At 65.3% G+C, this 10,197-nt stretch overlaps 3 protein-coding genes across 7 annotated transcripts; 1 reads left to right on the forward strand and 2 right to left on the reverse strand.

The window, feature by feature from the left end:
* Window positions 1-394: 394 nt before the first annotated feature.
* Window positions 395-1,955, reverse strand: WDR83OS (WD repeat domain 83 opposite strand). Its single transcript, XM_083881918.1, has 4 exons — window positions 1,869-1,955; window positions 1,428-1,533; window positions 604-701; window positions 395-516 (listed from the first exon to the last, which is right to left on the reverse strand). Exons 1-4 carry the CDS (start codon window positions 1,901-1,903, stop codon window positions 450-452), a joined length of 306 nt encoding a protein of 101 aa, XP_083738044.1. The 5' UTR covers window positions 1,904-1,955; the 3' UTR covers window positions 395-449.
* WDR83 (WD repeat domain 83) lies at window positions 1,955-5,926 on the forward strand. Of its 4 annotated transcripts, none has more exons than XM_083881914.1 (9): window positions 1,955-2,106; window positions 2,723-2,843; window positions 2,916-3,021; window positions 3,365-3,413; window positions 3,938-4,064; window positions 4,140-4,207; window positions 4,862-4,970; window positions 5,051-5,165; window positions 5,742-5,926. In XM_083881914.1, exons 1-9 carry the CDS (start codon window positions 2,004-2,006, stop codon window positions 5,886-5,888), a joined length of 945 nt encoding a protein of 314 aa, XP_083738040.1. In that variant the 5' UTR covers window positions 1,955-2,003; the 3' UTR covers window positions 5,889-5,926. The 4 variants fall into 4 exon arrangements, with proteins under 4 accessions (XP_083738040.1, XP_083738041.1, XP_083738042.1 ...); XM_083881915.1 differs by having other exon boundaries at window positions 2,916-2,991; XM_083881916.1 differs by having other exon boundaries at window positions 4,887-4,970; window positions 5,742-5,884.
* Window positions 5,927-6,122: 196 nt separating this feature from the next.
* Window positions 6,123-9,566, reverse strand: DHPS (deoxyhypusine synthase). Of its 2 annotated transcripts, XM_083881922.1 has the most exons (9): window positions 9,065-9,566; window positions 8,823-8,984; window positions 8,168-8,289; window positions 7,958-8,054; window positions 7,597-7,683; window positions 7,168-7,273; window positions 6,993-7,096; window positions 6,772-6,897; window positions 6,123-6,689 (listed from the first exon to the last, which is right to left on the reverse strand). In XM_083881922.1, exons 1-9 carry the CDS (start codon window positions 9,287-9,289, stop codon window positions 6,594-6,596), a joined length of 1,125 nt encoding a protein of 374 aa, XP_083738048.1. In that variant the 5' UTR covers window positions 9,290-9,566; the 3' UTR covers window positions 6,123-6,593. The 2 variants fall into 2 exon arrangements, with proteins under 2 accessions (XP_083738048.1, XP_083738049.1); XM_083881923.1 differs by lacking the exons at window positions 8,823-8,984; window positions 9,065-9,566 and adding an exon at window positions 8,722-8,757 and having other exon boundaries at window positions 6,126-6,689.
* Between the last annotated feature and the right edge of the window lie 631 nt (window positions 9,567-10,197).

The following is a 10,197-nucleotide window of genomic DNA, read 5'->3' on the forward strand; positions in this document are numbered from 1 at the left end:
CAATGAACGGCGGCGGCTCCCGAGGCCCCGCCCACGGAGAGGGTCCCTCAGAGTCCCCTCAGAGACCCTGAACCCCGTCAGAGCGACCCGAGCCCCCTCAGACCGTCCGGAGACCCCTCACACCGTCCGGAGACCCCTCAGAGCCTCCTTAGAGCCCCCTCAGAGCGTCCGGAGCCCCCTTAGAGCTCCCGAATCCCCTCAGAGACCCCTCAGACCCCGCAAATTCCCTCAAACCACCCCAAATCCCCTCAGAGCCCCCTCATCCCCTCAGAGCCCCTTCAGAGTCCCCAAATCCCCTCTCAGAGCCCCCCAGGACTCCCCATTGCCCCCTCCCCTGGGGATCTCCCCCGTCCCCCCCATTGACTCACAGCCAAACCACAGCCCTGCCCGAGACCCCCCATTTTTTATTGCCCCCCACAGGGGGAAAGGACCCCCCCCATTTATTGGGGTCACCAGGGCGGGGACATGGGCTGGGGGTTCTGCAGGTACGACATCACCACGGCCGAGATGGAGAGCCTGGGGAGGGCACACAGAGACGTCAGAGAGACCCCCTCCCCAAAATATCCCACCCGGGACCCCCCCCCAGGGACCCCCAGCACTGACATGAAGCTGCTCATCATCTGCTTGGTGTCCTCGGAGCTGCGCGAGTTGGCGAAGCTGATGAAGGAGCAGTAAACGGCGATCCAGGCGCACCATTTGAGCTGGGGGGCGGCACCGTGAGACCCCCGGGGTGGGCTGAGACCCCCGGGGTGGGGAGGAGACCCCTGGGATGGGTCTGAAACCCCCGGGGTGGGCTGAGACCCCCGGGGTGGGTCTGAGACCCCTGGGGCGGGTCTGAGACCCCCAGGATGGGTTTGAGACCCCTGGGGCGGGTCTGAGACCCCCAGGATGGGTTTGAGACCCCCGGGGTGGGTCTGAGACCCCCAGGATGGGTTTGAGACCCCCAGGATGGGTTTGAGACCCCCGGGGTGGGTCTGAGACCCCCAGGATGGGTCTGAGACCTCCAGGATGGGTTTGAGACCCCCAGGATGGGCCTGAGACCCCCGGAGTGGGTCTGAGACCCCCGAGATGGGTTTGAGACCCTCGAGATGAGGAGGAGACCCCCGGCGTGGGTCTGAGACACCCGGGATGGGTCTGAGACCCCTGAGAAGGGCAGGAGACCCTCGAGATGGGTCTGAGACCCCCGACATGGGCAGGAGACCCTCGAGATGGGTCTGAGACCCCCAGGGTGGGCAGGAGACCCCCGACATGGGCAGGAGACCCCCGGGATGGGCTGGAGACTCCTGGGATGGGTCTGAGACCCCCAAGATGCCCTGGAGACCCCTGGGATGGGCAGGAGACCCCCGGGGATGGATCCCCCTGACCCTCCCAGCCCCGAATCCCCCCAGCAGCGGGCCCGGGTCCCTCCCGCTCCCCCCGGCGCCCACCTTGAGCATGAGGCCGCACATGCTGAACACCATCCCCAGCAGGTTCATGTAGTCGGGGGTCGGGTCCTCCAGCGCCGGGTTGGTCTCGGTGGCGGGGGGTTTGTACCTGCCCGGGGAGGGGGGACCCCCGAGGGTGTCAGCACCGGGACCCCTGGGGACCCCCCAGCACCGCGACCCCCGAGAATCTCCCAGCGCTGGGACCCCCCCGAGAATCCCCCAGCCCCGGGACCCCCGGGGACCCCCCCAGCCCCGGGACCCCCCTGAGGATCCCCCAGCCCCGGGACCCCCGGGGACCCCCCCAGCACCGGGACCCCCCTGAGGATCCCCCACCCCCGGGACCCCCGAGAATCCCCCAGTCCCAGGAGCACCTTGAGGATCCCCCAGCCCCGGGACCCCCGAGAATCCCCCCGGTTGATCCCCCTCCCTTCTCCCGGCTCTCACCGCGCAACTTTTCCGGGTCTCCGCGGGTCCGCCATGGCCCCGCCGCCTCCTCCGCCTCTTCCGGCGGAACCGGAAAGGGACGGACCTCGGAACTGCCCCCGGTTCCACTTCCGGTGTCCCACTTCCGGTGCCCCCATGGCGTTCCCCAGCCCCCGGCCCGCCCGGGCAGAGCTGCCCCGGCAGCGGGTACAGACCCTGCAGTGCGGGCAGGGGGCGGTGCGGGCCGCCCGCTTCAACGGTGGGGACACAACGGGGGAACGGGGGAACCGGGGGAATGGGGGGGAATGGGGATAACGTGGGGGGACGGGGGAGAACGGGGGGAACGGGGGGAACGGGGGATGGAGATTGGGAACCGGGCCGGGGGTGCCGGTTTGGGGGTCCCGGGTAGAGGGTGTTCGGTTTTGAGGGGTCCCGTGGATCAGTCCATGTCCAGTTTGGGGGTCCTGGGGATCAGCCAGTGTCCGGTTTTGGGTGTCCCAGGCAGGGGATACCGGTTTGGGGAGTCCTAGGCAGAGTGTGCCGGTTTTGGGGGTCCCGGGCAGGGAGTCCCGGTTTTGGGGGGTCCCAGGCAGGGGGTGCTGGTTTGGGGGTCTCGGAGATCAGCCCGTGTCCGGTTTGGGGGGTCCCGGTGATCAGCCGGTGTCCCGGGCAGGGGGTCTCGGTGTTGGGGGTCCCGGTTTTGGGGTCCTGGGCAGGGTGTCCCTGTTTGGGGGTCCCGGGCAGCAGGTCCCGGTGTTGAGAGGTCCCGGTTTGGGGTCCTGGTTTTGGGGTCCCGGTTTGGGGCTCTCAGTTTGGGGGTCCCGGGCATGGTGTCCCAGTTTTGGGGGTCCCACATCACCCCCATTCCCCCGCAGCCGACGGGAACTACTGCCTGACCTGCGGCAGCGACAAAACCCTGAAACTCTGGAACCCGCACAAGGGCACAGCCCTGAGGACATACCAGGGCCACGGCTACGAGGTGCTGGACGCCGCAGGGTAAGGGCGGGGGGCTCCGGGGACCCCTCCCCACCCCGGGACCCCCCCCCGGGCTCACAGAACCCCCCGCAGGTCCTTTGACAACAGCCAGATCTGCTCGGGGGGCGCCGACAAGGCCGTGGCGCTTTGGGACGTCACCACGGGGCAGGTGGTGCGGAGGTACCGGGGCCACGCCGGGGTGAGGAGGGGGATTTGGGGGGCTGGGGGGGGTTTGGGGACACGCCTGGCTGAGGAGGGGGATTAATGGGGTTTATTTGGGGACACGGCGGGGTGAGGAGGGGGATTTGGGTGTCTGGGGGGGATCTGGGGGCAGGCCGGGGTGAGGAGGGGGATTAACGGGGGGATTTGGGGGTCTGGGGGGGATTTGGGGGTCTGAAAATACCAGGGATACGCCAGGGTGAGGAGGAGGATTTGGGGAGGGGGGATTACAGGGGTGGGATTTGGGGACAGGGGTGGGATTTGGGGCCGGGTGGGATTTGGGGAGGGGGATTTGGGATCCTCATTCTCTCCTCGTCCCACAGAAGGTAAATTGTGTCCAGTTCAACCAGGAATCCACTGTCATCGTGTCTGGTGAGGGGGATTGGGGGGACCCTCTTTTTCCCTCCCTGATCCCCCTTTTCCCCCCCAAAACCCCCTTTTTTCCCCCTGAACCCCCTTTTTCCTCCCCTGAACCCCCTTTTCCCCCCTTTTTCTCTCCTTTGTCCCCCTTTTTTCCCCCTTTTCCCCCTTTTTTCCCCTTTTTCCCCCAAACCCCCTTTTCTCCCTCTTTCCCCCCCCAAACCCCCATTTTCCCCCTTTCCCCCCCCGAACCCCCTTTTTACCCCTTTTTCCCCTCTGAACCTCCTTTTTTCCCCCGTGAACCCCCTTTTCCCCCCCTTTTTCCCCCTTTTTCTCTCCTTTTCCCCCCCGAATTCTCTTTTTCCCCTCCTGAACCCCTGTTTTTCTCTCTTTTTTCCCCCTTTTTCCCCTCTGAACCCCCTTTTACCCCCTGAATCCCCTTTTTACCCCTTTTTACCCCCTTTTTCCCTCCTTTACCCCCTTTTCTCCCCCCTGAACCCCCCATTTTCCCCCATTTTCCCCCCGTTTCCCCGCAGGCTCCATCGACTCGTCGGTGCGGTGCTGGGATTGCCGCTCGCGCCGCCCGGACCCGGTGCAGGTTCTGGACGAGGCCAAGGATGGCATTTCCAGCCTCAAACTCTCTGCCCACGAGATCCTGACGGGGTGAGGGGTAAACCCCCAGTCCTGGGGGGCTCCCTGGGGGTGAGGGGACCCCCTAAAGCCCCCCAATCCCCCCAGCTCGGTGGACGGGCGGCTCCGGCGGTACGACCTGCGGGCGGGGCAGCTCTGCTCGGATTTCATCGGCAGTGAGTGGGGATTTGGGGGTGGGGAGGGGAAATTTATAACTGGGAGTGTTTGGGGAAGGGGTCTGGGGATGGGAGAGCTGGAATTGGGGGGAGATGGGGCAGGGAAAGCTGAAAAATGTGATTTGATCGAGGGCAAGATATGAAACCTGTAATCAGGGGGAGGTGGAGCAGGGAAACCTTAAAAATGGGGTTTCTCAAGGGCAAAAGATTGTGAAAATATATATAATATGTAATATTATATATATATTACTATATTATGTTATATGGTATATGTTATATATTATAATACATATTGTAATATAATATAAAATATATATGTAATAATATAATTCCCCCTATACTCGGGGGAAAATGAATCAGGGAAACCTCATAAATGTGATTGATCAAGGGCAAAAGATTCTGAAAATATATATAATATATAGTATTAAATATACATATAAATATATTATATATATAATATATGTTTTGTATATACGTATATTATAATATTAAATGTATATAATAATGTAATTCCCCCTATAATAGGGGGAAGATGGATCAGGGAAACCTTAAAAATGGGATTGTGGGATTCCCAAAGCTGGGGGGTCTCCCCAAATCTGTGGGGTCTCCCCAAAGCTCCGGGACCCCCCCAAACCCCCCTGTCCCCCTCCCCAGGCCCCATCACCAGCGTGTGTTTCAGCAAGGACGGGCAGTGCCTCCTGTGCTCCAGCCTGGACTCCACCCTCAGGCTGCTGGACAAGGACACGGGGGAGCTGCTGGGCGAGTAGGGACCCCCCCCAATCCCCCCCTGAGCTCCCTGGGGGCTTTGGGGACCCCCCAGCCCACCCTGAGCCCCCTCCCCAGGTACACGGGGCACCGCAGCACCACGTACAGGCTGGACTGTGTCCTCAACCAGCTGGACACGCACGTGGGCTGCGCCTCTGAGGACGGCCACGTTTATTTCTGGGACCTGCTGGAGGTGAGGGGGGGTCCCCAGGGGGGCTGGGGGGGTTTGGGGACACTCCTGACCCCCTTTGGTGTCCCCCCAGGGGTCTCTGGCGCTGAGGCTGTCTGGGGGTCCCCAGGGGGGCTGGGGGAGGTTTGGGGACACTCCTGACCCTCCCTGGGGGGGTTTGGGGACACTCCTGACCCCCTTTGGTGTCCCCCCAGGGGTCTCTGGCGCTGAGGGGGGGGTTTGGGGACACTCCTGAGCCCCCTTTGGTGTCCCCCAGGGGTCTCTGGCACTGAGGCTGTCTGGGGGTCCCCAGGGGGGCTGGCGGGGGGTTTGGGGACACTCTTGATCCCCCTCTGGTGTCCCCCAGGGGTCTCTGGCGCTGAGGGGGGGGTTTGGGGACACTCCTGAGCCCCCTTTGCTGTCCCCCCAGGGGTCTCTGGCGCTGAGGCTGCCCGTGGGGGCTGGGGGGGGTTTGGGGACACTCCTGACCCTCCCTGGGGGGGTTTGGGGACACTCCTGACCCCCTCTGGTGTCCCCCAGGGGTCTCTGGCGCTGAGGGGGGGTTTGGGGACACTCCTGACCCCCTTTGGTGTCCCCCAGGGGTCTCTGGCGCTGAGGCTGTCTGTGGGCCAGGGCGTGGTGCAGTCCCTGGATTTCCACCCCCGCCTGTCCTGCCTGCTGGTGGCCACACAGGGCCAGGTGACTCTGTGGAGGGAGGACACCTTCCAGGGGGACCCCGACACCTGAGGGGACATGGGGGGACCTGAGAGTGGCCCCAGGGGGACTCCAACACCTGGGGGCACCTGGGGCGACCTGAGAGCAGCCCCAGGGGGACCCTGACACCTGGGGGGGACCTGGGGGACACCCGGGGGGATCTTGGGGGCACCTGGGGGAGACTTTGGTGACACCAGGAATAAACACTCCGAGACGAGACCCTGCCATGCTTTATTGAGGGTGGAATAAATAAACAGAGCGGACAGACAGACAGATGGGGGGACACACGGACAGACGGGGGGTGCAGCGGGGGGGGGGCGCCTGTCCCCCCCCTATCAGGGGGACTCACATCACTGTGTCCCCCTCCCCACACACTGAGCCCTGCAGAGGGGGGGCTCAGCACCCCCAAACCTGAGCCTGGGGGGTCCTTCAGGCCTTGGGGGTCCCTCAGGCCTTGGGGTCCCCTCAGACCTCGAGGGTCCCTCAGGCTTCCCTCAGTCCTTGGGGGTCCTTCAGGAGTCCTTCAGTCCTCGGAGGTCCCTCGGGGGTCTTTCAGGTCTTGGGGGTCCCTCAGGAGCCCCTCAGTCCCCAGGGGTCCCTGGGGGGGACCCTCCATCCCCGGGGGTCCCTTGGGGGTCCCTCAGAAGCCTCTCAGTCCCCAGGGGTCCCTCAGGAGCCCCTCAGTCCTCGGGGGTCCCTCGGGGGTCCCTAAGGAGCCCCTCAATCCCCGGGGGTCCCTCAATCCTCAGGGGACCCCACGGGGAATTTGTCGGCGCTCCGCGCGAAGGTCTCGGCCACGAGCAGCGGGAACACGAGCGACGCGTCGGCATAAACCTGTCCCGGGACACACGGGGGGGGCTCAGAGGGGTCAGACCCCCCCTCAGGACCCCCCAAACCCCCCCAAGACCCCCCACACCTTGACGGGGGTGGCGTCCACCCGGATCTTGCCCCAGGACACGGCCTCGTCCGGCCGCGCGCCCGAGTCGGAGCCGTCGAACTCCTGCCCCGTGTTGACGTAGACGGAGAAATCGGCTCCATTCCTCTGCCAGGGGGGCACAGAGTGAGCCCCCAGACCCTTTTTGGGCCTCCCCAGCCCCTCCCCAGCCCCTCCCCAGCCCCGGGGGTCTCTCCCCTCACCATCAGGTTGGCGTTGGCGATGTGGTGCTTGACCAAACCCCCGCCCAGGATGATCATTCCGGTCTTCGGGGCGAAAATGGCCTGAGTGTTGATGAGCCGCAGGTCTGGGGGGCACAGGGAGGGTCAGGACCCCCTTTAGGGACCCCAAATTGCCCTGAGGGGGGTCGGGGCTCACCCTCCACGATGTCCAGCACCAGCCCCGGGCGTTTGTAGGAGTGGAAGAAGATCATGTCCCCCAGGGAGCCGTCGGTCAGCGCCGGGCTCAGGATGGGGATCTTGTTCTGGGACAGGGGGACACGGTGGGGACAAGGGGTGGCACCTCTGGGGCCCCCCCCAGTGACTCCCAGTGACCCCCCAGTATAGCCCAGTACTCCCCCAGTGTCCCCCAGTATAGCCCAGTACTCCCCCAGTGTCCCCCAGTATAGCCCAGTGTCCCCCCAGTGTCCCCCAGTGTCCCCCAGTATAGCCCAGTGTCCCCCCAGTGTCCCCCAGTAGCTCCCAGTATCCCCCAGTATAGCCCAGTGAGCCGTGTCCCCCAGTGTCCCTCTCAGTGTCTCCCAGTGTCCTCCCAGTACCCCCCCAGTCCCCCCAGTGCTCCCAGTACCTTCTGGGCCCAGTAACAGATGGACTCGGGGTTGTTGATCTCCTTCCCCAGGCGGGCGATGACCCGGGACGGCGTCCAGTGAACCCCCTGGGGGGGCAGGGACCCCCAAACTGTCACCCCAAATGTGCAGGGACCCCCAAACTGTCACCCCAAATGTGCAGGGACCCCCCCCAAACCCCCCAGTGCCCCCCCCCCAGTGCTCCCCAGTACCCCCCAGGTGTTCAGGGACCCCCTAATTCCCCCCCAAAATGTCCAGGGACCCTCCAGTCCCCCCCTCAGGTGTTCAGGGATCCCCTAAGCCCCCCGCCCCCAGCCCTGTGGGGTCCCAGGTTGGGGGTCCCAGTTTGGGGTCCCCCCTCACCTGCGTGTCCTGCTCGTCCACCATGGTGTCCAGGATGGGCATCAGCCAATCCTCGAACTTGCAGTAATTGTCATTGGGGACCAGCAGGTTCCCGATCCTGGGGACCCCAGAGACCCCAGAGTGACCCCGGGGTGACCCCAGGATGACCCCTGACCCCCCAAGGTGACCCCAGGGTGCCCCCAGGTGCCCCCAGGTGTGCCCCCCCCTCACCTGTTGATGCCGCAGTGGCGCAGGTCGCGGCCCCGCAGGTGGAAGTCCCCGATGTAGGTGGGCGCCAGGCACTTGATCAGATCCTCCTCCACCCCCCCGGCCGTGGTCACCAGCACGTCCACCTGGACAGGGAGGGGTCAGTGCCAGGGGGTGTGACCCCCCTGAGCCCCCACGACCCCCGGGGACACCCCCGAAGGACACCCTGGGGACACCTGGGGACACCCTGAAGACCCCTGGAAAACCCCAAGGACCCCCCCATGACCCCCAGGGACACCCTAGGGACACCCCAAGGACCCCCAGGGACACCCCGAGGGCTCCTGGGGACACCCTGAAGACACCTGGGGACCCAAGAACCTCTGTGGACACCCCCAGGGACACCCAGGGTCACCCTGAGGACACCTAAAGGACTCCTGGGGACACCCCAAGGACCCCCAGGGACACCCTGGGGACACCCTGAGGACTCCCAGGGACACCCTAAGGACCCCCAGGGACACCTCAAGGACCCCTGGTGTCCCCAATGTCCCCCCAGTGTCCCCCCCAATGTCCCCACTGACCATCCTGTGCTGCACCAGGTAGCGGATGCTCTCCCTATCCCCTGTCCCGGTGTCCCCAATGTCCCCAGTGTCCCCACAGTGTCCCCCCTGTCCCCACTCACCATCCTGTGCTGCACCAGGTAGCGGATGCTCTCCCTGACCCCGGAGCTGACCAGGTTGGAGGTGAAGCCCAGGAAGATGGTGCAGCCCGAGGGCGGCCGCGGCCCGGCCAGGGCGGCGCGTTCCCGCTGCTCCGCGCTCAGCGGCTCCAGCTTGGCCTCGATCTGTGCGGGGGGACAGCGGGAGAGTCACGGGGACCCCTCCTCGCCCTCCCGGTGAGACCCCCGCCCGCCCCGGGCCGCACCATCCGCTGGATCTCGGCCGCGGCCTGCGCGAAGCTCGTGGCCTGGAAGCCGGTGGTGCGGAAGGAGCGGAGCAGCGCCGCGTGGTCCGCGCCGCCCGAGAAGTCGTAGCCGCGCACCGGGAGAGCCTCGGCGGGGAGGGCCCCGCTGGGGCGGAGAACGGCCCGGAGCGCCTCCACCGGGGCCTGTCCCGGGGCCTCCACCGGGGCCTCCCCCGGGGCCGCCATGGCTCGGACCCGCCGCTCAGGGCGCCGCCATCTTGGGCCACGCCCCCTCCCGGCCTCTGCGGCTGCGCAGTGGGTTCTGCCGTGCGCCTGCGCGCCGCCATCTTGGGGCGAGTCCGGGATGGTTTGTCCGTGCAGCCGCGCGCCGCCATGACGGATGGACGGTGTCCGTGGAGGGACGAGAAGGTCAAGGATGCGAAAAGGGTCCGATGGACTCAGGTAGTGCCGAAACGGCCGCAGAGCCACAAATCTGCCCAAATTTGCCCCAAAATCACCCAAAACTCACCCCAAATTCGCTCCAAACCCCCCCAAATTCCCCCAAATTCACCTCAAATCCGCTCAAATTCACCCCAAACCCACCCAAATCCACCCAAATTTGCCCCAAAGCCACCCATAGTCACCCCAAACCTGCCAAATTCACCCCAAACTCCCCTCAAATCCACCCCAAATCACCCCAAATTTACCCCAAACCCACCCAAATCTGCCCCAAATTTACCCCAAATCCCCCCCAAACCCTCACGGGGGACACACAAACTCCACTCCAACTCCATCCCATTTAATTCCCACCATCGGGCGGCACCTCCCGGCCCCACCCACGTCCCGGACCCCGCCCTGACCCCCCCAAATTTTGGGGAGGGGGGTCCCGGGGGGGGTCAGACCCCTCTTGGGGAAAGGGGGAGAGGGGAGGGGGCTCCTCCAGCCCCCCCAGGCCGGGGTCAGGTCCGGAGCCTCCAAACCTCCACCGAGAGCCCCCCCGAGGCCGCGGCCACCACGTCCCCGTCCACGCTGACCTGGGGGGGGGACAGGCAGGGGAGGGGTCTCAGGACATTTTGGGGGGAGTTTGGGGGGTCTCAGGGGTGTAAGACCCCCCCAAAGGCCCCTCACCCCGTTGAGGACGTCGTCGTGAGTCC

This window comes from Zosterops lateralis (genome assembly GCF_965231275.1).
Source record: "Zosterops lateralis genome assembly, chromosome: 36".
In the NCBI taxonomy this organism is placed as follows: Eukaryota; Metazoa; Chordata; class Aves; order Passeriformes; family Zosteropidae; genus Zosterops; species Zosterops lateralis.